Genomic DNA, 27,723 nt, shown 5'->3' on the forward strand with positions numbered 1-27,723 from the left:
GGGGAGAAGCCCTTTTCTCAGTCTGGAAGGGGCCACAAAAGAGCAGCCGCTTTGCTGCTAGATGGGTACTCATGAGATTTTGAACTCACATTCATCCACCTCAACTACAGCTGTCCTCAGAGACAGAAAACATAAGATGGAATTAATTACCTGGTCTGCACCAACAACGTCAACATCAACATCTTCAATTGAGTCTTCTGCTTGACCCTCCTTCGAGACATCTTCCGTCTTAATCTCAGCTTTGCTGGAAATTGAAAAAACAAACAAACAAAAAACAAACAACAAAATAAGTCACGAGAAAATTTGTTACCGAGGTTGCACCTTGCACAAGCGTGCTTAAAGCAGAGCAGTTCATGTATTCAGATCTGCTGCAGAGATGATAGCCATGTAAGGTAGCCCAAAATTTCTGGCCCAGTATTTCCCAGGTACGAAAGAGGTTATGCTCTGAGGAATTTCCAATAAAGCAGTTCAGAAATAAAACATTCATTTAAACAGCAGCTGGATCTGTAATCACGTACATGTTTAATAAATTTTTGTTCTATGTTACATGTATTCACCAGGTCCATTCAACAAGTGTCCCAAATCCTAGAAAAATATACGTTGTGCTGGGATTTGTGTTCCATCTTTTAAGTTATCGATATGGGAAACAGAACACAACACCTCAATAAATGAACAGTATTAAAGGAAAATATTCCAACTGAGCACTTCAAGTGCTTTACAGAGCTCAAAAGTAGACTCCAGCCTCCCTATTTCTGCAACACCTCTTACACCCAAGTTCTGTGGGGTTTCACTCAGGTGTGTGTGCATGCTGCACACAGACACACGCCTCTCTGGATGCAAGTCACCAGATACACAGTACAAGAATCCTCCTTCATTTCCAGAGATGCAGAAAACACTCATCATCAGGCTGCAGCAAACAGCCAGCGAGTGACTGAGAGCACAGCCTCCTCATCAGGACCAGAGACAAGAAACATGGGATGGAGAACCCTTTCCTTGTCTTCTTTTCTGCACACTCGGTCTTAGTCTGAGAAGGTGCAGAAGCCCTGTGACAGTGGGGGACAATCAGGCTAAAGCAGCAAATGCAGATATTGGACTAAGGAAACAAAAGAAACAACCGTCTCTGGGACACAGAAAGACAGGAGGGGCACACCCCCTGTGCATTTTGCCCATGGAAGTATTAAAAAAAAACAGAAGCAGAGGTGGATAGAGAGACCATAGCCATGAACACCAGGGCAAGCGAAGAAGCTTGTAAGACAAAACTCTCACCAGTATCTTCTCTGCAGCCCTCCTGGACAAAGGAATGGCAAATGCTCCTGCAAGCACACCTCTCGAGATTTTAGCCTCTTTCTGCTTTTCCCCGCTACAGAGGCCAGCCGGGTAGCACACCGCAGGTCTGGAGCTTTGCTTGCTGCTTCGGTCTGGCTGGTTTCAGGCAAAGACCCTGTAACAGACAGTGAACAGGCTCGTTCTCCAGCCTCACTCACAAAGGTCTTGAGATGGACGTTTCCAACAGGTCCCCCACAGCGCTGAAGCAATGGGGCCAAGCTCAAAGGGAGATTTGGAGCAAAGCATTCATTTATTGAAGGAACCAGCTAAAAAGCCACATAAAAGAAAAGCAGTTTACTTTGCCCACTGGTCATTTTTGCAACCTGGATTTATGATCTTGGCTCTGGTCCACAAGTGCTATCAGTACTGTTGAGCCTATGTAACCCTCCAGAAAGGAGGGCCTTTGGGACACAAAGGAACAAGCTTTCTGAAGGTGGGTCAAAGATGAGAAATTAAAGGATGCTCTGGAAAAATTCCCTTTCTTCCACATACAACTGCACATGTCCATAGCATTTAGCATTTTTACTGGCAATTAGTTTCATTGTGGCTTTACTACATTTAACTAAGAAGTCCCACCATATCAGTGCAGTGAATACCTCAATACAGATTGCAAGTCCATGAGAGCTGTTAAAGCCTGGATCTAGCCCACCTAACTAGAACTCTTTAAGTGAGGAGTATAATCCTATAGGCTCCCTAGAAATTCAGCAGAAAGAAACACCCCAGGAGATTATTTGGCCCAGATCATCTGAATCACCTTCTGGACATACATCTCCTGTCTCAATTATCTACAAGGCCTAAAGCAACAACACCCATAACTTAACAACTGAAAGCAACGAACCAAGTCTCAATGGCACAGACAAATGCCAGAGCTCAGTGCAGAGCAGAATTTGAGATTATTTGAATTCAGCTGATGTAAAGCCTCCAGACCAAACTTCCTGCTATTAAGTGACGAACAGGTCTCTTACAACAACAAAGCTGAAGGCAAAAGCCACAGCTCAAACTGGAAAGTCCACAACATCCAATGCACTGTGGTACTGCTAAAGCAAAGCATGAAGTGCATTTTTGCTGGGACAAAGCAAATACAGCTGGTCCAGAACAGGCAAGTTATCATACCATTGGACAATTTCCTTTTAAAAGAAGATGTCTTGGATGTGCCCACAGAAGACGACTCTCCTGGACTGCCGAGGACAAAGCCCTCCTCATCTTCATTTGCCAGTAAAGAGTTTCTGTAGAAAATCAACGGCTGCCAGTCATCTCCTCTGCAAGGCAGTGGTTCTGCTATATACCTTTGTAAGTAAGTGTACCTGGAGAAAACCAAGAGCAAGCTTAAGAAAATTCAGCATCTTTCCCCTCAATATCTAGGGAAGTTATTGCTAGAAAGTTATTTTCCCTTTACCCTCCAAAGGTGCAGACAGAACTGTCAAAGAAAAAGCAAGGGCACCCCTTTTCTCAGAAATATCTGATATGTCTGACGCTTAAACGCGTCCTTGAATTTTAACATTAGAAACAACACTTGATTCACAGGAATTACAGAATTACATCAGTCTCTAGAAAGAACTTGCCATGCAGGAAAAGTCCCTGCCAGTTGCTGCTGCCACGAGCAGCCAGGACGGAGCAGAACTCTGCGAGGATGAGCCCCTTCTCCCAGCGGCCCTCTCTGCCTCATGGGCTGCAACACAAAGGAGATCCCAGGCAAGAGATGCTCCTTGTGATTCAAGCCACAGCAGGTCTGGTAATGGGGTATTTATGCCATGAATGCCTCTTTTGTCAAAATTTTTAAAAAGAACAACCAATAAACCCACTTTTCTACAATATCATCTCAAAATCAACCCAATTCTCCCATGTTCCAAATAAAATGTCAAGTGTCTGCAAGGAGGAGTTAACAGCTCTGCAGGTGTGGCAACACAGAGGGTGTGGAAAATGTTCATTCCAATCCCTGTTCTGCCTGATTCAACCCACAGACTTGAATCCCAGGTGAAGTCACCGCCTTTTCTGGAGCTAAGGGGTCTCCTTCAAACATTCTTTTTGAAAAGCAAGAAGTTTCTGACAAAGTCTTTTTGACCAATTCCTACTTCATAACAATAAGGAAAGAAAGCTAAAGTCTGACTTGGGATTAGAAACTGGATATTCACTATATTTCAGCTGCGGCTCATCACTTTAAAATCAAGCCCAGTGTTGTTAAAACAGACCCCATCTCAGCAAATACCAGAAGTGACAGTTTTAACGCCAGCCTGTACACTACATTATTCTTGCTTTGATTAGGAGTGTGGCCTGGAAAATATCAGACATTTAATTTGCTTTGCAAAACAAGAAAACCAGTGCTGGGAAGAGGTTAGGGTAAGCACTAACTCTGAAACAATTAGAGTCACAGACCCTGGGGGCCCCAGGGATCAAGAAACCCTGGTAATGGGATTTGTTGGTTTCGAACAAGACCGTATTGTAACTACTGCTTTAGGGTCTAATCCAACTGCTATCAGTGTCAATGGAAAGACTCCTACTGATTCAGGAATCAGGCCCCTTTGTGCTGCTTGTTATTCAATAATTAATTTCTCGTGTGCATTTTGTGGCACGGAGCAATTGACAAGTCAGATATTTTACAGCTACAGGCTGAGTAATTAGAGGGGAGGAGGTTAAAATCCATACACTTTGATGGTGTTGAAATATACTCCTTTCTAACAAATGCCCATATTCTGTATCTCATCTGTTACAGGTACATTCACATATGTTAACATACAGACCTGGACATCAATCCTATGATTAATAATAAAAATGAAAATAACCAGATGCTTATTTCTAAAAGTTCATGTTGACCTAAAACATTCCATCCAGTAATTTATGATGGAGCTAAACCTAAATATTTCTAAGAGGAAATATAATCTCCAGCCCCTGCAAGGCATCTTAGGCCTCCCAGAATAGAAACTGTTACTCTAGAAACATGGTCTGAATGTAGTTGCGGATAAACTTGCAATTTCCCCCCTTGTGAATTTGATTGTTTCCCCTTTGTTCCCAGCAGCAGTGGGAGGGTCCAAAGCAGTTAAGAAGTGAAGTCAAAGAGCATTCCCTGCTAGGTTCTCTATTTCCCACAAAAGTTTTCAATGAAGAAACCTACCTGAATGTACCTAATACATTCAGAAATACACTTCTGGAATACATGTACTGGTCAAAAAGTTAAATACAGCCCCAGGAAAAAATCATCAGGATTTAGCTTTAAATCTGCCTACATTAATCATGAAATATTTTCCCCCTGTTTAATTAAAAAATACTCCTTGGAGGTAAATTAAAACAGAAATCTACTTATTGCACAAGTGTCATCAAATACAAGGTAACAGCTCTTCAAAAATCAGGTAACATGGACAGAGTCGCACAGAAACTGCACAAAACCAATTCTAGTCATAGATCTCAAATGCAAGAACAGAAATAGAAGTTATGACTACCCATAGATTATCCACTTGAGATTTACTAGGGGCTGTAATCAGCATATGTCAAATATTTTTCTTCTGTATTTTGCATTTTGGATTTGAATCCATTTTTTCAATACATTATACGAGCAACTGGCAATCATTAATAAACTGTGTTTGTCATGTAAAGTAACAGGAAAGTAGACATTTTACCACTCTTGACCCATGGATGTTAACCTCCAACTTAAGACAAAGTGGCTCAAGTGCAAACAAGTTACACAGAGCTCAGCAATACGTAGTTGTTGGGGTTTTTTTCCCATTTCTGCTGACTACTTCTCTAAAGCGTAACTTTTCCTGTCAAGTACCAGAGTGATTTGTTCAGAAGTTCAAAAAGGCAGATGTGAATCAATGTTTCATCTTACATTCCCGTGTCTTCATATATGCTCTCATGAAGATGTAAATACCTATTAGATATTTTGCAATAGTTGTTACAGTATCTGTAAACAGAAGACTGAAGTGCAGAGATCCGGATCCAAAATAAGCAGCAAATAGAAGGAAGGTCAAATAGAAAGAAAAAAATTACTTCCTTCCCAAAAAATAACTGGAGTTCATGCAGGTGAAGAAGGAAGAAAGAGACATAAACATACGTCTCTCTGTTCAGATACATAATATCGCATGATGCTAAAATAAGGCTATCATTCGTATCTTATTAAATGTAAATACTTAAACCATATACCCTGGATCAGGGTATATTCCCCTATAAATAGTAAATTCTTGAATTTAAATATTCCCATTATGAATAGTGTCATGTATATTTCTATTCCAGATATATTCCATGGAACTCAGGTAATTCAGACCTGAAGCTTCGGAATTACAAAATAATGATCCAGGCATTACCTCTTCCTTGATCTTCTCAGTTTACTTTTCTGCTCAGAAAAGTATTCCTGGCACTCCACTAGCCAGTCAAGTTACAAATCTCTCCTACCAAGTTAACGTCTTTCCCGTAGAATTGCCACATGTGGCCACAACTATGTCTAAAAAGGATCTAGAATGCATACTGCACATACAATTGGAAATTACTACTACTACAAAATTCTACAAGTGTCTCTCAAACTAACAGCCTCAGGGGCAGATTAATTTCAAAAGTCTTCTGAAAAGCCGTTGAGCAGCTTCCGCAACACTGAAGGTCAAGTCTCCCAGTACAAGAACTTAACTTACACTAGTCTTTTGTCAGGCTTTAGCAGCTTGTTGGAAAATTCACTGATGATTAACAGAAAGTTCAAGTTAGGAGGTAAGCATTTTCCATCTACTCCAGCAGCTCCTTGAAAAGCAAATTCAATCCCTTCCCTATTGGAAGAAAAAACAGAGAGAGGTGAGAGTAATAAAACAGACAACTGACAAAAGCAATGACCATGGACAAAGTGATGCTACACGGCACATACTTGTGTATCATAGCCACGGATTCTCTACATTTCACCTGGTCCCAGCCAAATGTTAGTGAAAAGCGACGAGCGAGTTCTTTAATATTTGTGAAGGAAGCAGAGGAGAAGTCCACGTCACTACTTCTGTCCTGGCTTTCTGCATGTGCCTGAAACAGCTACAAAAGAAGTCTCCAATAAGCAACCATATGTAATCCTACTGGCAAACAAAGCACCAGGAGGGCGCAGAGATGTACACAGCAAGCAACAGCGAGCTTAGGCAGACAGAAGCCTTACAAAAGAGCAGGTAAGCCCACGACTGGAACAACAAGAAGGAAATGACAAGAAGGACACTGTTGTGCTTAACAGTGAAGCATGAATTATAAATAAATAAATACGTGCGTACACAGAAAACCGATTCCTGAAGATGTTGCTTTCACTGAGCCCAGCTCCTGTTGGGACTTCTGAATCAAGCTCAAGAGGCCTAATTTACCTGAGAGGCTTTCAGAATATCAGAATGCAGACAGAAAGTTTGGCAGCAGCATAGTCCAATTTCTGACAGTGAGACCGGGTCAAAAATAAGTCTCAAGCCAAATTAACTATGTTTGGGGTTGTTTTCCTCACAGAACATGGAGGCAGCTTATTCCCTTCAACCTGTTAACTTTCAAGGTCAAGCAAAGGCCAAAAAGGGCCTGTTGTCTATGTGATACCTAAACACAAAGTCCTGACTATGTCAGCAGAATATATGCAGCCAAATGCTGCTCGGCCTCATCTAAGCTCAGATTTCAGTGGCTTGTTCACAGATCTAAGCCCCTGGCAATGCCTGTGAAATAAGCAAAGCTCACGTATCAGTACCCCCCAAGGAGGAGCCCGCTCTGTGGCTCACGGCAGGACTTCAAGCTGGAAGCAGCTCTGGGCATTGGCAGCGCCGGCAAAAGCGCTGCTAAAATAGCTTAACTGGCCTCATCAGCCAGCAGCTGCAAGCCCCAGCAACTGAGACCCTTCAGAAGAGCTGCGGCACGCTTGCTTTCAGAAAAAAAATACTGCAGATACTGGGGATTAGAGCTGGTCAGCCACAGATGCGTTTGTGCTTCATCAGATTCAAAGGGAACTGAAGCTGTCCGTAAAACACAGGATAATATCCTTAACCTTTGTTAGGAGATACCTACCATGTCCCAAGAAACACTCTGTAATCTCCCATCAATCCTAACACTATGCATTTGAAGATTAAACACAAGACAAAAAAATGTGCGCAAAATTACATTTTTTAAAAGATGTAATGATTTTAAAGGAGTTTTAATTACAACATGCAAAACCAACATACACATAGGAAGTACAGGCAAAGAAACAATTTATTCCAGTAGGATTTTTAATGAATTTGAATAATTACAGCAAAGTAGGTAAAAAAACTCCAATATGAATACAGCTGTCATAAGAGCCCCTAGCCTCTTGCTTTCATCTTAACCTTACCTGCTGCAGGCAGAGAATCAGTGTCTTGGCACTCTGAATTTTGTTATTGTGCCTCGTCTTGCTTAACATTTCTTTAATTATGTCTCCAAAATCACTGTACGTCTATTAATGGTAACAAAATAAATAAGAATTATCATTCTCCTTCTTTAGCACTGGGAGTACATAAAACACGTGACTGTGTTCATGTTACACAAGAAGTTCATAAACATTCCCAATATCAGAACACCTCAGCTAAAAGATGAAAAACAGATTTTTAAAAATATATTATTTAATAACATATTTATATTTAATATATTTAATAGTATTTATTATTATATTAATATATTTAATAATATAAATATATATTATATCTATTTAACATATGTAACGCAATGTTACGGTCATTTAGGAGCAATGTGAGGATTAAAGTTACACTGAAATTCTTGAGTATTTATTATAACAGAAGAACAAAGCCGAATCAGGAGAGAAATAGAGTTTTCTGTATTTAATCAGTGCTCGTCTTGGGCCCAATGAAGTAAAGAACAAGATCCATATTCAGGTATTTCCAGAGTCCTGTTAGTTGACTCAAGGAAAGTGCCCACTCTGTGGTGTTCTCAGACCTCCTGAAACCCACTTCTGAGTGGCTGAGGCTTTACCAGTTGTCTAAACACCAGGATTCATGTGAAATCTGGGCCATCTGCACATGGACTGTGTGAGCTGTATAAAATAAGCTGACGCCTTCAGCACGAGAATCTCCATAGCTAAAATGCTCCCCCAGCCATAAACTGCTTCTCTGGAGAAGCCAAGGAGCAGATGTTCTGATAGACATGCCCTCTACTCAATTTTCACTTACTTCATCTGCAGGGAGGGACCTTTGCAGAGCAAAGAGGAGAGATTTGTCCCACTCTTGCTTCATTTTCTAGCCCTTTTGGGATTATACAAGGATTCTGAGCCATAAGACTATTAACCCCACAACTTTCACAAACACTGGAGTCACTTTCAAAAACCAAAATGCACTAATAGGTAAAGCAACCCTATCTAAAACATTACCTTCACATAATACTTATAGATCTCAGCAGCCGCCGTCATCTCTACCACATTATGCACTATTAACTTGCAATATGCTGCGAGAAGACTCCGCTTTTTGTGCAAGTCGTCAAGTTTGCAACTTTCATCCTTTCTCTCCTCCTCTTCTGTCAGGTCTAGGGAAACAAAAGCATTGAAGCTTTGTTCTACCGCTTTATTCAAGATATCTCAATTTTAATGACCAGCTTTCATGCAAATAGCACAGACTCAGCTGTTCAGTCAACACGCTAAGCAACAGATGCAGGCGCTCATTCCTGTGCATATCAGAAAACACAGGTTTATTTCCATTTCAAAGCTTACAGCTGATGACAGTGAAAACGAGTTATTTCCAGAGTCTTCTACTCTGATCTTCATAGGGCTTTCGCATCTCTACTAGTCAGAATCTCCTTGTACAACACTGCTCACAGCTACAGAACAGAACCAAACAGAGTGCAGAATAAAAGGCACACCAAATGGAAGAGACCACATTTGTTTTTTTCCTAGAATAACACAGATGCTAGAAAATCAGCACATATCCAATCAGAAAACCTACAAAAGTTGCCATACACAGTCAGTAAGAGTTCAGATGAAACTCTCCAAGTGGTTATCAGCAAGAGTGAAAGAAAAAAGTCATTTCATGCCATTAAGAAAAATCAGGTCTCTGGAACAAGGGTTAATTACTAGCTGGATAACTTGTAGAAAACAAATACTCTTAAGAGTCTTCCAAAAAGCTATGAAGGTGCTTGGGGAGAGCTTCTTTCAGCAGGAGAGCTGAGATACACTCTTTCCTGCTGCGGATATCATCTATCAACTGCCAAAAGGCTTCAGTCTTTGAACTCAAATTTTGATGTGGACTGTTTCTGCTTCTAGCATGACTGTGAGCCTGGAAACAAAAATAAGGCAAGTAACATTCTGTGATTCTGTGACTGATCAGAAGCATCTGCAAATCAGAGTGAAAACTAAAATGGATTAGCTGCCAGCTGTGCACAGGGACAAGGACACCCATAGCATGACAGAATTGCTCGTTCAGGAAAGAATCTGTGATGGGATGACAGGGAACCTTTGTGGGGAGGACTGAGAAATTGAAAGCATCATACAAAATGGGTTTGAAACAGATCTCAGGCCATCTAAGCCAAAACAGGATCAATTTTATCAGTTTCAGATACAAAACATATGCATTCTGAAACATAACCTGCTTCAAATACTCCCACTAGGATACTACAACCTACTTGAGCAATTTGTTCTATTGTATCTCCACTTTTATCAATAAGGATTCTCTTCTACTATCTCCCTGTTGCAATTCAGGCCCATCATTTCTGGCATATACACTGTGATCTGAAGAAGCATAGTGCCCAGAACTGACAAAGAACTCCATCTGAACAGCTGAGGGACAAGAGTTTGGCCCAGTAATCTAGAACAATGCTTGGTTTTTCAAAGCATGACACTTGAACTCAGCCTCAAAAACACAATGAACTAACAATCTCTGTTCAAAACACTCTCAAAAAGAAACCAGCCTTCACAATAACAGCCTCAATATGGCATCTGAATGTGGTCGAAAAAGAAGACAGAGCAAAAAGTACTACTTCCCACTAAATCTGCCTTCCCCCCAAAAATCAAAATCCACTAGTCCTTTACTCTGACGGCTTAGAAGTGTCCATGCCTTGACAGAGTCACACTGTTACACCGCAAGGCATTGTTCTACCACCACCATCTGTATCACCAGCCCATCAAATAGTTTTACATTCTTACCTATCCCTGCATCACATCAGCCTTTTCCATCCTGCCAGTAAATTGGCAGCTATTTCCTGTGCTTGATCCACAGCAGTGGATACAGACCAGTGAATAACAGGTCAGCCACTTTGTTTGTAAAGAGCCCAAACAAAAAAACAAACTAAAACCAAACAAACAAAACAAAAAATAACAAGAAAAGCAACAAAGCCCCAACACTACCAAAAAAAAGACCAGCCCCTTTTCCTATTACATTCAGTGCAGATGACAAAGTAGTAGATTGTTTCTCCAGTGATGAAGATGTCTAACCTTTGCTTTCCTCTTCTTCCTCCATGAAAACATGTTTCTGGATAAACAAAAGCAGTTTTTCCTGAAGTGATGTGCTAGGAAGATAATATAGAAGTCCGACTGCTTCTTCATTATCATTTGAATCCTGATGACTCAAAATAAGCAACCAGTCACAGAGTATCATGAAGGCCTGTATCGAGCAAAAACCAAAGAAGCATTTACAGACGTTACTTTTCACGCCAACTCCACTTTGCGTCTTCATCAAACAGCACAAGTCACAATCTGCCGTCTATCCCACTTCTTCCTCGCAAGCTAAAGATTTCTGTTTGCCTCAAGGTGTGGTAAAATGCCACAGCTAAGCCCTTCTAGAACTTGTACCTTAGGATACAGGATATACAAGCACCATGCATGAACAGCACCTAAAGCTTTTCAACCTTCCATGGGAAAAAAGAAAAGATCTCTTACGCTAGCAAATCTCTCTTTTAACACATGAATCACTAGACAATTTCTCCATTTTTTTTATTTTTTAAGTATTATTCATAGCAAGTTATTAATAAAACAATAACAACAACCAGTACACTGATCAGTCTAACCGGAAAACACAATGATTATCGACTGTTAAACTCAGTCATTCAGATTCAGGTCTTGATTCTGCAGATGGACTTATGCAGATATACTTCTGTGGTTGATCAAAGCACTAATTTCTGTATCACTTTAACTAACGTAACTTTAATTTTGCTTTAAAATAAATAGTTGAAGATTGTTTTCTTAAGAGAGTTATTCCTCTGCTAAGAGACAAAAAAATGCAAAAATCAATAGAAGAAAATACTAGTATGAAAAGAAAGGCAAGTATTTAAAAGGAGGACTGTAGATAAATTCCAGTTAAGTGACAGAGAAACACAAACCTTTTCTCTTACATCTTTTTCCTTATGGTGGAGGAACCACGTGCAAATCTGACTGAAACGTCTCAGCTGTCTTCTTAGTGCAAAAAGAGTCTCCTAAAAACATATTTAGGAAAAGTGACAGAATAAATACATTAGGGACTGAAACTCAACAGGGAATTACAGAACAAACAACAGTTCCATCTCTCTTCCACTGATACTATTCATTTAAGATAGCATAGCTGATGACATTAGGAAAGAAGCTGACATCTCACAGTGGCAAGAGCTTCCTAGTTATGAACAACTTTCAAAACATGTCATCTTCAGGCACAATATCTGGGATAGAAAGGTCAATCCATAAAAATATATACTTCCCCTCATACTCTGGTGCAGAAACGTTACAATTAGTAGTAGGACATGTGCATCTGTCACACTTCTGAGGCTAGTGATATTCAGCAAGTCACAAATTCTTTGTTTCTCCATCTGTAGGATGGGCAGCTCTAATAGCAGGTATTCCCTTATTCATTTATCCATTTCAGCTTATTCTTATAGAGGAATGATAATAATTTCCACTTTAGAGATGGAAGTAGAGTCTTAAGACTCTGGTCCATCCCAGCTAATTTTCAATGTGGACTGCCTTCTGGAGTGGGTCTTCTCTGTTGACTACAAAGGGAACGCAATTTAACTACACTTCTAACTTTGGCACTCAGGAACTTGGACACCTCTATTTGTTAAGATGGATCCAGCAAGAGACATTATTTGATTTGCCCACAGCCACATAAAAGACTTTCTGATCCTTCACCTGGTGCCAGCTGTTGCACTGCACTGAGCTCCGAGCGGTCAATAGAAGCGGAATGACCTTACAGGAGGGCTGGATTTCACGCTACGCAACTGTATAAAAAAGGAGATCCATCCCAGAGCACGCTGAGAAGCAGTAGAACATTGAGGGAGGAGGGGAGGGAAGAAACAGTTCTAGAGCTCCTGTCCAGGAAATGTTCTTTTTTGCTCTGGGAACTTCACTCTCTGCTGACATCCAGATTTGGCTCTGCAGAGTGGGCCGTAACATTGCGCTTCCAATCAAAATCTGCTCCCATATGAAAGCCTAAATTAAAAAAAAATATACTGCCCGATTATCAGTCAAGCCAACCATGTCTGGACTGAAAGGCAGAACATACGAGAGCAGTGAGAGATGCAGATGTCCACACAGGAATGGAATGGGACGGGAATAGACAGTGAATCAGTCACCAAACGGGTAACCTCCCAGCCAGCATTTCTCAGGCAAAACAAATGCCCGTGTCAGCGTCCTGTTCTGTGCACACAGGAGCACCAGGGGAAGGGGACAGAATGACAGAAGTTGCAGCACTCAGTGTGGCCAGAAAACACCGTAAAGAGGAGCCGCACAGGTACACATCCACACGTGAACCAAAACACCAAAGAGCTTTCGTCTCTGGTGTCTTAAACAAGTCTCTTTGCTGAAATACCTGCCAGAGCCTGGTGCTATATAAAACCCATTAAGAAAGTAAGTAGCCAGCTAATGAGAAAATTACCTCTTTCCTCCAACTTTCTGCCAGAAATATATAGGTAAAACAAGAAAATAAATGCAATACAAAGCAACAGGACTTCCTGGAGTTTTCACTGAATATTTTTTGTTGATTAAAACAACAAAACAACAAACTGTTTGGCAGTGGAACAAGTTCCTTATCTCCATCAAGCCCCAGGAATTCAATGCATGTGTTTTGCAATAAAAATAGAAGTGAACCACTGTTCACTTATTCTCTTGCAGACTGAAAAGCATAAACATTTTTTTTTGGGGGGTGGGCAAGACAGAGCGAAAATGCCTCAGCTCTGTTTGGTTTCCTCAAGAAAACACACAAATTATCTTCATGACAAAGCCGGTTTTCTTCTGGAGATCTGAGAACAGAAAAGCAACTTAAACTTCTAGAAGCACAACCCTGAATTTCAAAATCATGTAGAGTGGCCAACCTTGGGAGAATTTTCCAAAACTGCAGCTAGTTGCCACAGGAGAGAAAAATAGGTGCACTGGAGAGCTGGCAGGATCATCTGCAAATAAAAACATGCCCTTTATTTACATGAAAGGCTCAACAGCAAAAAGCTTAGGATTAAACAAATCATCCAAGCCTGACATTTTGCATGCTGCTTCCACAACCATTCCTGTACTGTAAAGTATTTAGACCGCAAAATAAACGTACTGGGTTTCTATATAAGGAAACGTTGCCTCCTGAGAAACTTCATTACCAAGGTGCTGCTTCTGCAGAACTCCAACGTCTTGACAAGTTCAGTGGAAAGTAACCATGTACCAAAAAGAGTGTTCACAGAGGCTAACCTTAGCTTAGCTTCTTTGGATTTCTCTACAGTCTTTGGTGAAAGGCAGGCTCCTCCAGAGGGCAATTCATAGCAGAAGCCAAACCTTGGCACTCTGATGCTCCATCTAAAGGAGTCCACCTCTACCCAGTGGCTGCAGGCTCTCTCTACCCAGCTAGATTTCATCCCTTTCCAAATAACCTCAAGTTCTCTCCTGAAAATGAGGGGCTGACTAATACCCATGACTGCTAGAGTACTTCACCTTGTAATCCCAGGACATTCCACCGTCTTGGCACGGTCAGTGTTTGAGTTGAGGCAACCAGGCAACCAAAAGGCTGCAGTGGAGACAACTGGTAATTACAAACCATCTTCACCGAGTCAATCTGCAAGCAACAGGTCTGACGTACTCCAATGTCTGGTCACCTGCTATCTACAAGGGGCTCCTCACAGTCCTAACAATCTCCTATGTACTGAGAGCAAGTCTGTGCAATCAATGGGAAGTACTGAGCAAGACAAAGGATCAGTCCAGATGTCAGTTGATTACTCTATCAGAGCTTCAGACAGTGTCCAAAATAAAGAACTCTATGGCATGAATCTACCGATTCAAATAACGTTATACCAAAGACCACCTCCGTTTCTCAGATTGCCTCATAGGACACTGATATATAGGATTATTTAGTATTTCCTAATTTTCCTGCTTTCAACAAGAAAAACCTCTTTCAGTGTTAAATATTAACAACTCACCAGAACAGGCAAACTCCCATGTTCCATTTCAAACACCAGCAACCTCAAAGTCTTGTCATACAGATTCCACTTGGTGAGATCATGGGCACTGCAAGCAAAAAAGAAACAATAAAGATACACTAAGCAAGAAATGAAATCTCACCCGACCAAACAGGTTAAATGTATCCTATTTTTGCCTTCATCTAATGTACAGCAATAACTGTAAACAACTAACTATGCATTATAAAGGGAGGGGAATGAAATTGAGTTTTTCATGATCCAACCCTGCAACCTTTAGTCCATAGCTTTACAGTTCGCATTCCTACCACAAAACTGCAATGTTGTGAGAAGGAAAACCAGTTTGAGCTCTGTACTTTTTCCTATACTCTGTCCACACTCTTTAAGTGCCCAAAAAGGTCTGTTGAAGAATTTTCCCACCCTGCTTTAAACAAGTGTTTCTATTACCCTTGAGTGTTCGCAACTCAACATTAGACTTCTCTTTGCAACAACAGAGCAGCATGCAGGATAGGTAAAAGACACACTGAGAAGAAAGCCCAGTTCCCCCACACTCTACTGTCTTGCATGATAATTTACTTGGTGAACAATCCCCAGTGAACCCAGCTTTTGAGAAATGTGTGTTTTAGCAAAAGAAAATCAAATAAACTAAGACAAAGCAGATTACATCTGCTGGGAAAAAAAGACTGCATTCACTATGCCCTCTTCAGACTGACCACCAGTGTTGAGAGTAAGGCAGGGCAAAAGCATCCAGCCAGGAGGGAGGCACCAGAGAGAGGATCTCTGTGTCCACTCTGACATCCCAATTCTGCAGCACACACTTCTTAGCCACATTAAGGCTGATGCTCCAACCTCAGTAAGGAGTCCAAAAAGAATGCCATATCCAAGAGCACAGTTCCGTTAAGAAGAAATCTTGGAGTAACTCTCAGAGGGATCATTTTCATTCTCTCATGAAAAATCTTATTAAACCAACCAAACAAAAGCAATTCTCACTTTGCACCTGCTAGGTCAACACTTCAGTATATGGAAGAGTAAACTGTGCAAATAAACAACTCACTTATGAAAAGCTGCTACTCTTGTCAAAGCAGAGTTCATCTGGGAAATCTCTCCTGCATCCATACAAAATCCTTCTTCCTAAATTACGAAAGTTTGGGAAAGAGAAAGGAATTAGCCAGTGCAGGGCAAGGTAACTGCTATGTTCTCTTCCCAACCAACCCACAGGCTTGAATTACTCTCCTCCAGCTCTACCCAGTCTCTTCACCTTTAACCACACTACTCATGTCCTTCTCTACAGTAAAAAGAAAACAACACATTGACCGCACAGAAATTTTGTGTAAGTTAAGGTCCCTGTCATTAATAAACCCACGGCATCCTCTCTGTATGACAGCATTGCTAACACACAAGGAAAAATTAGCAATCAGGCTAACACAGAAGTGCTAACCCTCAGACTCTCAGGCCATCCATGGTCCCTCACACAGTTGTTAGGGATCTCTGAAAAGCTAACTGTTCACATGCTGCTGACTGTCCTTGCTTCCAGCTGCCAGATCACATTCAAAGATAGCTAAAAATATATTAAATACTTTCCCATAGATGCAATTGCTGCAGTTTCCACAAGTATACTACGTGATTATGGGAGATGGTATATACAATCAGGAATTAGAAGGGTGGGGTTCCAGGAGAAAATCTCTTTATTTAGATATGGATCACACTATGAAGGAGTTGAAGAATCCCTGGTCTAGCACTTATCTTGTTTCTCGTAAGTGCAGATTCTCCCACATTGACATAGATATCTATTTGAGACCAACAAAATAAAACCAATCTGAGGTTAGAGGATTTTTTGGCTTGACACATTTTACAATATCCCAGTGTCCAATAAAAACCTACCAGTGTTAAGTCTCATACCATGACACCTGTTCATGACGGCACAGTTGATCAGATCAGCTGCAAGCTCCTGTTGTTCAGTTCAGCCAGCAAGCTATTCATATCACCAACAGCTGTTTCTGCTTTTTAGAACTAATGAAAAACTGTGAGGGAGACTCTGCAGTCCTCCTTCAAGGGGAAAGTCATCATTTGAAAGACTTGAAAACTATACAGTCTGCCTTACAGCCTGCTGTTTGGTTTTAGTTGTTGTAGTTTTTGTTTGGTTTTGGTTTGTTTATCTAGTACTATCTCTACAGCCAAAGTGATAGCACAAAGGGCATCTTGTGTACAGCCAAACATGCAGAAATTCCAAATTATACCTTTCAGGGAACAGTTTCATCACCTATAAATCCAGAGCACTTCTTAGCTGATCTTGCACGTAGTATTCTTGGCACAGTAATGAAGCAACTATGAAGCTTAGGTTGAGAATATTGAGAAGACATAAAATGACCTCATGCTGGTGTGGGCTATACCTCATTTATTATTTTTGCTACTCTATTCCTGCCAAAGCACATCTGCTTCACTAAAATGTAAACAGTTGATCTTTTCAGAGGCACAAAGCCATCCTTGAAAGCTCTGCTCCTCTCAAGCAGGGGGACAGCAGGGAAAGAAGAGTTTCATATCCCCCTCTTAATTTTTTTGTCATCTTTTTTCATAGGGAAACAGTCTCTTTATCTCCACCATGAGTCACACTCACTTTTTGCCAGAAGCCATCTAGTAGCTGGTTAAGCTGTCCCATCAACTCATCAATCAGTTGAGTTCGGGCACGATCCACCTGGCTGTAGATGGCAATTTCTTCACTGCAAAGGATATAGTAAGTCCTGGAGGAAGCCTCAAGAACAGACAGGTCAGAGTGTTTGGCCACAATGTCTTTTACCTCTCTCAGCAAAGCATCCAAGTGCTGCAAGTGATAAAAGGGATATCATAGGTAAATTGTACACAAATGCACTTATGCTTTAGATACATTTCACTAGGCTCAAATGTCTCTATGGGTCAATACAACCAACACGAAATAAATGCCAATCTAAGGAGCAAAAGGGCAGGATTAGAGGGTACAACCTTTTTTTTTTTTTCCCTCTGGATTTATAGCTCTTTTTTCATTATTATTGTCTTTGTATATTCTTAAAGAATGAAGCAACTGCTTGAAGTTGTATTTTAGCAATACATGTTTGGCACTACATAAAAATAAAGACAAAGGCAGGGAATAAAAACTGCCTTTCCAAAGGGCAGGTGTGTCTCCAAACAATGGAAGCTGACTCCCTCAGGAGGAGAGCATGGAGAATGTTTTACACCACGTCAGCAACTGAGGTCCTCATTCTTAGTGAGAGGAGGTAACTTGTGCTCTTCTGCTGACTCTCTCTCTTCCCCTTAACGTTTTGTGCTGAAATTAACCTAGGAGTGTTCGCCTAACATTACCTCCCTGTTTAAGAATACATTATGCTATTTCAAGGATTTCATCTATCTGTTTCTGACCACCCCTCTCCCACCAGCAGATACACTATCTCCATTCTTATCTTTCAGTTACTGCCATTCCCCAGCAGCTGGGAGTCAATCTTCAAGGAGAATGAAACCTATTCCGTAGGAAACTCCTGGGAGGCAGCAGCTTAGACACATGGCATAACCCACCCCCTCTCCACCCAACAATGAAAAACCCAGGGCCGAGCCTACCCACATGAAACCACAAATCATTTTCTCCCAGAGCCAGTCACAGCACATCAGAACTGACAAGCACTAGGGCTTTTCTTTGGCAGACCGAAATAAAAAAAGTAAAGGCTGAATAAGACCACTTTCCTCAAGGTACGAGACCATTTATTTTTATTTCAGTCTCCCGCTTGTTCCAAGTCACACTAAGCTTTGTACATTGTCACATCGCTTTAGTGCTTTCCACATGAACCAACTACCCCAATTTCTGTTTACCTTCTCTAGATGTCCTGTCCTGTAAACATCTAAATCATAATACTGAGGAATCTGTAGAAGATTTGCCACTTTTTGTGCATCTGTTGAATACTGCAGAGAAAAAAAAATAGGATATGAGTACACTGTAGGAATTGTAATGAAATATTTAACATGCATTCACAGAGCAGCTGTTAGTTACCTTTGCCAAGAGCCGAGGAAGCACCACAATAAAGTGTTCAGTAATTTTGGTACAATCTTCCAACTGTATTTTCTTCTCTTTTAGTGACACGATCTGCAGATACAGCATTTCATTTCAATTATAAAATCTCTTAGATTTGAGTGGAATTTTACATGTAACCCGCAGTTAACTGACACGCCTTTGTCTAAAGCATATCGAGCTAAGATAAAGATACTTTTCCATGGAGACAACCAGATGCTTTATTTTTTTTGTTAACCTTAAATTAGATGCAAATTGCTGAACAGCTATATCTCGTGGATAAAATGCTCACCATTTGTCAATAATGTGTTTCAACTGGCTTTCCTCTAATGCTTACCTCCTTCAACTTCCACTACTAATAAGATCTAGAGGTCAAAAGACACTGTGTAATTTCATGAAAATAAGCCATTTTATTTCCAAAGATGTACCTACAACTACGAACATTCTGTCTGGCAAAGCACATAAGGCAAAGAGAATGTGATTATAGGACAATAAATAAGACTAAGATGCACTGACTTTTTTGGTTGCGCCTCTGCCCACTGGAGGATGACCTTCAGCTGCTTCTCTAACCGTTGCGAGGATAATTTCAATGAGAACATTTTCATGGGCATCACTCAGTGCTGTAAGCAAATCAGTCTCCTTTCAGCATCGCACGAAAGAAAAATGAAGATGCAGCAACAGCTAATGTAAAGCCTACTAATTTATATGAGCAACTGTGGAAGGACACTACAGAAAGAACAATGCAGTGTTGCTAAATAAACACCTAGAGAGTGCTTGATTTAATTTGAAGAAAATTATTTTCTACATTTACTGAACACAAAAGCAGTTATTCCTCTCATGGCTAAACTTTTTAGGTCAGTTGGGCTCCCAAAAACAGGGGTAGCTTTAGTGAGGCCTATCCTGTCTGACTGCTATCTCATTTAGGACAAATCTGCTTCTTTGATTACCAAACTAGTTTAACTCACCGGGTCTACAAACTTTTATTTCAATCACACAACTACATCCTGTAATACTAAAGCAACTATTATTTAAGTTCAATATACTTCTACCAAAAACTAATCCTGTGGAGTGTTAGACATATACAAACTCAGCACATTACTCATTTTCTTCTCAGGTGTGAACAGTAGCCTGACAATACTGCACTTCAATCACTTAGTAATTTTTGATTCTTAAGTTTTGGACAAACAAACAAAACAAATAAATGCTATGTAAGCATTATGGCTTAATTATATAAGTATTCTTGCAAAGTTTCTGAACTTATTACGTCAATACAAAGTACTGAGTAAAACAAGTATGTTGATACAAATAACACATGGGCAGTGCATTGAGTTGCGTCTGCTTTGTGACCCTTGGGAACCACAATTTGGTATCAGAAGGTATTGCAACATGGAATGACCCTAAACTAGCTGAAGGTAAAGTTTAAGAAAACATATGAAGAGATTCATTCAAATAAAACTAAGCTCTTTTCTTACCCACCTTCTCCATCTTCTTCACCATTTCTTAATAGAAGAGTGGTCATGCACTCCCAGTCCTTCAGGAATTTGCCTGCCCAGTCCCACAAGCTGTCTATGAGGTATGCAACATGCTTGTGTAGCTAGGGATTAAAAACAGAAGCTTACAGAAACAAGTACATCATTAAAAGAAATACAGCTTCATATGTTTCTCTCCCTTTTTGCAATTACAAAGCTTTGTCATTCACGCATATATTCACACACAGTATTCCAATATATTTTGTTTGAGGCTAATAAACATTTAAACACCATGCCTTCAATGTGATAAAAAGCAGGAAAGTGAGGGGAAAAAAAAGCAGGAAAAGCAGGAAAAAAGCTTTACTTTTCTCCCTTTTTTTTTTTTGGGGGGGGGGGGGCGGGGGTGGGTTAGGGGGACAGGATACCTTTTCTCTGTAATTTAAGTAACCTTTTAAAACTAGCTTCTGCGTTGCTTTTATGTTGCTAACCATAACAGCTGAAAATCCAACCTTGGGACTAGAAATGAGTCAACATTTTAAGCAATGTCTGGAAAATTCTTTGCAGAAAGACTCAAAAACTTCTGTGCCTGAGACACTTTGGCCAGACATAGGTCTGCACCCCTGCAAAAGCCAAAGAGTGAAGTACAGCACTCATGCTGATACAACTCTCAGCGAAACTAAATGGTTCTTAATCAGCATAGAGCCATGGTACAGCAACCCAGATCTGCCTGCAGAAAGACAAGGACACATCAAAAAATCCTCACTTGGTGGCATTAGTCTTTTGGGCTGTTTTCAGAAGCTGCTTCAGCATTAATTCTCACCATCGGCATAGATGTAAATTAGTTTTAACACAACAGTACAGAAATGTCTTCATTAAAAGCTCATCCTAGAGAGCGACAACATCCCAAACACCAAACATTTCAGAGCTCACCACCAGCAAGAGCTTTCAAAAGGAAAGCAGTAGTTGAATTAACATGCAATACTGGATTTAAAAGGCCTGCTGCAGGGACTATTCTCCTCACCTCACTCTCCAGGGAAAAACGTATTAATCTTTTCAATTGGTCACTACTTGCCCCAAACTTCCCTCCTCCTTTGGGCTGAACTTCTTCATCTCCCTCACGACTAAGCAGCCTGCCAACAGAAAAGGAAGTCAGTCCACTCCTGCCACATTCTCCTTATGCTCTTTTGCCAATGTAACTCTAATTCTGTCAAGATCCCAGGGACTGTATTTTTTCAAAGTGTCTACTTATTAACTCCAAATCACATTAGACTTTTTAATCAGATGAAAGGAAATAGGATTAGATTGTTTTCCATTATGAGAGATCTGCTGTCTCTGTGGATGCAGAGACTATTTCTGACAGTTTCACAGGTACCCTGCCAGCTTTCTGGACAACAGATGCAGATTCCACAGGGTTGAACATATAATGAGGTAGGCATTTGCTCATGCTTGAAAAGGCGCTTGCTTTAGTCTGAATTTAAACCTTAATAACAGAGCAAAGATATTACTACCCGACCATTACATCATGGTACATTTTTGAACTGAAGCTTCTCAAAGAAAGTATAGTATCTGGTATTTGTAAGAAGCAATTTACTCAACTTCTCTACTTCTTCCTCTTCTGCTTGAAGTATGAAGCACAATCTGACACTTCAATTTCCATTTCTCTCTTTATCCAAAATGAGTGCTCAAAAAAAGTGCTAATCCCAGGATAAATACAGGAAGGTCATCCCCATGGATTAATGGAAGGCCCAAATGTCTTGGATTTAAGAGCAGGACCACACTACTCAATGTCAGTAGAAGCTTATACTTTCAGAAGGTGCTCCTGCTGGTATAATTTAGGCTAGCTAAGTAAGTAAATAAAGTTAAACATACAGACATTGAGGAGATTTCATGCAAACCAATGAGAAGGAAAAAAAAAGCATAAGTATTTATACTAAAATTTCTACCAGTATGACCAGGGAAAGGAGGATGTCACTAACAGTTCTATCACAGTAGAGCAAGCACTTCTGTACTGGCAAAAATGCCAGAGAGAACAACTGGGCAAACAAGAAAAAGGAAGAAATTTACAGGGTCAACGTGTCTACACTGCACTGGGAAGCTGGGTGGAAAAAGTAAAGTTATCAGGGCAACCGCTTCAGTGGTAAAAAACAGCGGTGTTCTGAGAGTAAAAACACCTGATTTATGATAGAATATTAGGACCAGCACAAAAGACTAAGACTAGCAGACGTGATAGAAGACTCATCAAAACAGAAATCTATCTTCATTTGTCTTTGTGTTGGACTTGGCTCCACAAACCCCAGAATGTCAGCAATTCAGCTAGATAGAAAGAGACAGCTAGGAGGCAATTCTGCATGTGTGAGAAACACAAATAATTATTATTTCTGAATTCTTCCCCACAAAAGTCTTGCCAAAATATTTTTATTTTCATTTCTCTTTGTAAGGCAAAATTATTTCTCTCAGCCATAGAGACAGCATATTTATTTCTTTTCTTTTTAGCATGCCAACTCCATTCACTTCATGCAACCATTGTTATAAGAAGCCCATTTATAAGAGTTACTCCTGGGAAAGATAAACCCTGTACTTCATTAACCTGACAGAAAATTGGGAGGGCTTCTTAATCAGCTGCTTCTCTCATTATTCAAAGCCTTTACAATGTATAAGGCAACTTCCAAAGGGAGAAGAGGAGGCCATTTTTGCAATTAATCACCAAAGCTACGGAAATCCAGCAGATGCCAGGTGATGAATTAGCTTGTAAGAAGCAAAGCAACGAGAAAAGAAAGTAGAAAGAAAGAAGGTATGCTCTCAACATAGCACGGCATCTGTGGATCAGTCAGTTGTTTCATATTCTCTGTTAGTCTTGCAACTTTTCTCATGCTTAACGTGCCAGAGCTGTGCAGGGGAACAAATGATTACCCCCAGACAGTATTTCCCTTCTGATTCAGCAGAAGAAAGCACATCTACTATCCTCGTGGTACACACTTCCAGCAGAAAAATGAATGCTTAATGTCCCTCTTAAATAAATCCACCTTCATTACGAAACGAATGAGAATATGCAAGAAATAGGCAGGCAGAGATACCTTTTATATAGGAATTCCCCAGCTGCTACTGCAAGCGGACGGTGTGTGGTATAAACAAACAGGTATAACGCTTCACAGTCTTCAGCTGATAACACATCCTCACAGTTCCTAGGCAAAGATAACAACAGAAGTTACAGTTCAGTTTTATCTGCAAAGAATATTATGAATGCTTTTACTAGGCCTGATTCTCCACAGCCATGCAACTTGTTTACATAATTAAATTTTTGTAGGACATATCTAAAAATACTATCAAACAAACTTGGCAATGTTCTTTTACTCATTTTGTAGAGAAACAGAGGTCTGCACAAGCCATGATGAATCAGGCCCACTGCATGCACACGAACATTAATTTACAGTATAATTACGGTTGATTAGTGGTCATGATAAAAAGAGTAACAGCAATAAAATAGGAAAATCATGCCTCTACTTTATGCTTAAATATTCACCGTAAAGGAAAATAAACAAGGAGAAGTCATCATTTTGCAGTACAAATTATTTTAAAACCTACATTCTGTTACACTAGGTTTATACAGAGTCACACGTAAAAAGAAATCAAAACACATTCTTGATAGCATGCTTTTGATCATGGCCTATCTGCACAAACACACTCCAGGACACAATTTTTTCCATTCAGGTACACATCTTGAGAATGCCACATGCCAACTAGTAAACCTAGAACACTCTGTGAGAGGTAGAAATTGCATTTTACAAAAAGGAAACTGAAGCAGCAAGGTTGAATAACCCACTGAAGAGACAGCACAGGAGTGAAGCCCAAAGCAAGGATTACAGTTTCAAAGTGCCCATTTCTTACTGCCATAGCAATGTCATTGGACAAAGCTACTTCAAAGAACGAAAGCAACATGTGAGATTCTTACACTTAATGCAACCAGGTAAGGGGAAGGTTTTTATTGATCACTACACTCAACCCTCAGGTAGCAACAGTTTTAAACCATCTACAGATGTGATCCAATACCTTCTCTAAAACCGGGGATTCGTGCTCTTCATTTGCTGGGGGTGATGTCTTACAAAAATTAGCAGCCCTTCCTGCACTTGCCCTTGTCTCCAAACCCATTGCATCCTTGAGCATCCTCACAAGTCACAAAGCCCCTAAACATCCTCCAATGTGACTGAAAAAAATAAATGAACTCACGTTAGGTGAGAATATCACTGGCGTAACCCTTGCAGGTATCTTTCAGTGCTGTCTGGGATTTTAAATCGGGGGTGAGGAGGCTGAGAAGAAGACAGCACCCATTTCTCAAAACCAGTAGCCTCTCATTTATAGAAGCTGATACCCCATGAACTTTAGCTTTACAATGTATTTACTCGTGTATCACTTGAATTTTCCACATTTTTCTGTGGTTGCTTACAATGGTCACTGGAACAGTAAAAAGGTCTCTAACTGTAAGTGCTGATGGTACATGTCCAAAAGCGATGGGTCAATCTCGTAAGATAATGCTTGCCCTCAACCAAAAATAAAGTTGCCTGACAGGCAGGTTTTGGTGGCCTCTTTTAACATGCGACTCCTCTGAGTACATATATGCAGTAATAGGATGTACAGAAAGTGCTCTGAGTGTATATATATCATGAAATCGGCATAAAGGAAAATATTTATGCCACTCTTATTCAACCATCTACAGAATTTGGGAAATAGACTAAAAATGTGTTTATTGAGGTTAAATAGTAAGAAACTGAAAGCGGTAACACAGTGCATTGGAGTATATGAATAAGCATCGGTGTGTCCTGGTGAAGCCATGAATGACGTATCAAATTTATTAAACTTCTACAAGTTTAACAAGTGAGAATAAAAGACTAAGAACAAATTGCACTTACAGGAGTAAAAATACATGACAGAGCAAGTCCTTATATTAAAAGGGTATGGGGAATTTACTGAAATAAACTACAAGTCTGACAGGTTTCTTTCATTCTTTTCAACATCAATGATTTTGTTCTTTTAAAGTGACAATTTCTATGAAGCTGTTCTTGCCACTTTCTCTCTACATATATTTTTTAAAAACTGTGGACAGCTTGAAAAAGAAATTTCTGTACAAACATACTGTGATGTACAGTGGACCAACAAAGACTCAACACAGCTGAGGGTAGACCACCTCTGGAGATGCCCAACTCCAAGCTCCTGCTCAGAGGAGCATCAGCTACAGCAGGTTGCTAAGGGTTGCATCAAACCAGGTTTTGAATATCTACAAAGTCAGAAACTCCACCACTCCTCTGGCAACCTGTTCCAGTGTTGGACCACCCGTGCAGTGAAAAAAAAAACATTTTTCTTATGCTTAAATGGAATTTCCTGTATGAACATGCCAGTCAAATATACACTTTTTTTAATATATGTTTGAAATTTTTATTCTTTCTATTTCAGGCTTTCTCTTCTTGGCACATTCATAGAAATAGTGAATGGAACACCTGTGTGTCTCTATTTAAAAAAAAATTAATCCTTGCCTCAATTGTTCAGATAGCTCGAAGAGCTCAGCAACATGCCTGCCCTCTCTTTGGGTAGAAATTAGGACTCTGCCTTTCCAGTACAAATGAAACTGTCTTTCCTTAGAAATTTCCTTTCCCTAGGAAGTGATCCTGGTGGACAACAACTTGAACATGAGCCAGCATTGCTGGATAAGGGAAGAGCAACTGAGGTCATCTACCTGGATTTCTGCAAAGCATTTGACATTGTCCTGCATGACACCCTTGTCTCTAAATTGGACAGATTGAGAGCAGCCCTGAGGAGAAGGACTTGGGGGTGTTGGTTGATGAGAAGCTCAACACGTGCCAGCAATATGCGTGTGCAGCCACAAAGCCAACTGTTTCCCGGGCTGCATCAAAAGGAGCATGGTCAGCAGGCCAATGGAGGTGATTCTGCCCCTCTACTCCACTCTCGTGAGACCCCACCTGGAGTGCTGCGTCCAGCTCTGGGGCCTCCAACATAAGAGGGACATGAACCTGTTGGACCAAGTTCAGAGGAGGGCCACAAACATGATCAGAGGGCTGGAACACCTCTCCAGTGAAGACAGACTGAGAGAGTTGGGGTTGTTCAGCCTGAAGAAGAGAAGGCTCCAGGGACAGCTTACAGCAGCCTTCCAGTACCTAAAGGGGACCTACAAGAAAGCTGGAGAGGGTGTTTTTACAAGGGCACATAGTGACAGCACAAGGGGCAATGGCTTTTAACTGAGAGTAGATTTAGATAAGATACAAGGAAGAAATTATTTGCTATGAGGGTGGTGAGGCACTCGAACAGGCTGCCCAGAGAAGCTGTGGATGCCCCATCCCTGGAAGTGTTCAAGGCCAGGCTGGATGGGGCTCTGAGCAAACTGGTCTAGTGGAAGTAACCCTTCCTATAGCAGGGTGGGATTGGAACTGGATGGTCATTAAGGTCCCTTCCAATCCAAACCATTCTATGAATGTGCCATCACCACAAGGAAGGCACATGGTACCCTGGGCTGCATTAAGAGGTGTGTGGCCAGCAGGTCGAGAAAGGTGACTTTTCCCCTCCACTCAGCACCAGTGAGGCCACATCTGGAGTGCTGCATCCAGTACTGGACCCCCAAGCACAAGATACTTGGACATACTGAGGAGAGTCCAAGGAAGAGACACAAAGATGATCAAGGGACTGGAGCATCTCTCCTGTGAGGGAAGGCTGAGAGAGCTGGGACTGTTCGGTCTGGAGAAGAGAAGGCTCGAGAGGGAACTTATCAATGTGTGTAAGCACTTGCAGGGAAGGTGCAAAGAGGCTCTGTGCAGTGACAGGACCAGAGGCAATGGACACAAATAGAAACGCAAGAGCTTCCCTCTGAACACCAGAAAACACATTTTTACTGTGAGGGTGACAAAGCACTGGCACAGGCTGCTCAAAGTCTCCATTGCAAGAGATACTCAAAAGCCATCTGGATGTAATCCTGGGCAACTGGCTCTAGGTGGCCCTGCTTGAGAAGGGGCTTGGACCAGATGACCTCCAGGGTCCCTTCTGACTTCAGCCATTCTGTGATTCTGAAATCCCAACCCCTTTAACTTAGTCTTCAAAGAGGCCAGTAATTTTCCCCAGTTACACTAATCTACAGCAGAGTTATTTCCTCCCTCCTGAAGACAAGGAGGCCAGCTGCAATAGCTCTGGCCATGTATGAAGCACACCCTAATAGCACAGAAGCCAAGGAGAGGAAAACAACCCATTTTCTTTGCAGCACAGGCTGACAGACACTCATGACACCACTTAAACACCTGTTTGGGTTTTTTTACTTCCTTGAATGGGAGGGAATACCTGTATGTACTACTACTACTTTTCACATACTGCTCAGCCACTTACTCTCTGTGATACAATGAGGTTTATGCTCATAATTCTCACTCAAATGAGTCCTTAGAGGTTTTACTTGCTTCTGGAAGTAGCAGCTACTACTACCACAGTAAATGGTGCCTTTCTTTCTACATATGTAAGCCAATCACCAAACATTCAAATACTTCAAATACAGCAATAATACTGCTGCAAATTTACAGCCCTCAGAATGCCAAGCAACAGATAGCGCTTAAGCCAGAAGTG

At 40.8% G+C, this 27,723-nt stretch overlaps 1 protein-coding gene across 3 annotated transcripts in view; it reads right to left on the reverse strand.

The window, feature by feature from the left end:
• Positions 1-27,723, reverse strand: part of LOC136111186 (cohesin subunit SA-2-like) — a 62,598-nt gene that overhangs the window by 3,406 nt on the left and 31,469 nt on the right. For 2 of the 3 annotated variants that reach the window (XM_065855173.2, XM_065855181.2), the window contains exons 14-32: positions 23,190-23,297; positions 21,137-21,245; positions 20,123-20,240; positions 19,163-19,266; positions 18,629-18,721; positions 18,451-18,540; positions 17,231-17,434; positions 15,671-15,747; positions 14,620-14,707; positions 13,537-13,614; positions 11,578-11,670; positions 10,694-10,862; positions 8,642-8,793; positions 7,613-7,714; positions 6,167-6,321; positions 5,943-6,071; positions 2,440-2,630; positions 1,267-1,441; positions 151-244 (exon numbers count right to left, since the gene is read on the reverse strand). In XM_065855173.2, coding sequence (XP_065711245.1) covers positions 151-244; positions 1,267-1,441; positions 2,440-2,630; positions 5,943-6,071; positions 6,167-6,321; positions 7,613-7,714; positions 8,642-8,793; positions 10,694-10,862; positions 11,578-11,670; positions 13,537-13,614; positions 14,620-14,707; positions 15,671-15,747; positions 17,231-17,434; positions 18,451-18,540; positions 18,629-18,721; positions 19,163-19,266; positions 20,123-20,240; positions 21,137-21,245; positions 23,190-23,297 — 2,329 coding nt within the window. The remainder of the gene's footprint in view (positions 1-150; positions 245-1,266; positions 1,442-2,439; positions 2,631-5,942; positions 6,072-6,166; positions 6,322-7,612; positions 7,715-8,641; positions 8,794-10,693; positions 10,863-11,577; positions 11,671-13,536; positions 13,615-14,619; positions 14,708-15,670; positions 15,748-17,230; positions 17,435-18,450; positions 18,541-18,628; positions 18,722-19,162; positions 19,267-20,122; positions 20,241-21,136; positions 21,246-23,189; positions 23,298-27,723) is intronic. The other variant, XM_071813419.1, reaches the window with a different exon arrangement.

The sequence above is a fragment of the Patagioenas fasciata genome, chromosome 1 (genome assembly GCF_037038585.1).
Source record: "Patagioenas fasciata isolate bPatFas1 chromosome 1, bPatFas1.hap1, whole genome shotgun sequence".
NCBI lineage: Eukaryota > Metazoa > Chordata > Aves > Columbiformes > Columbidae > Patagioenas > Patagioenas fasciata.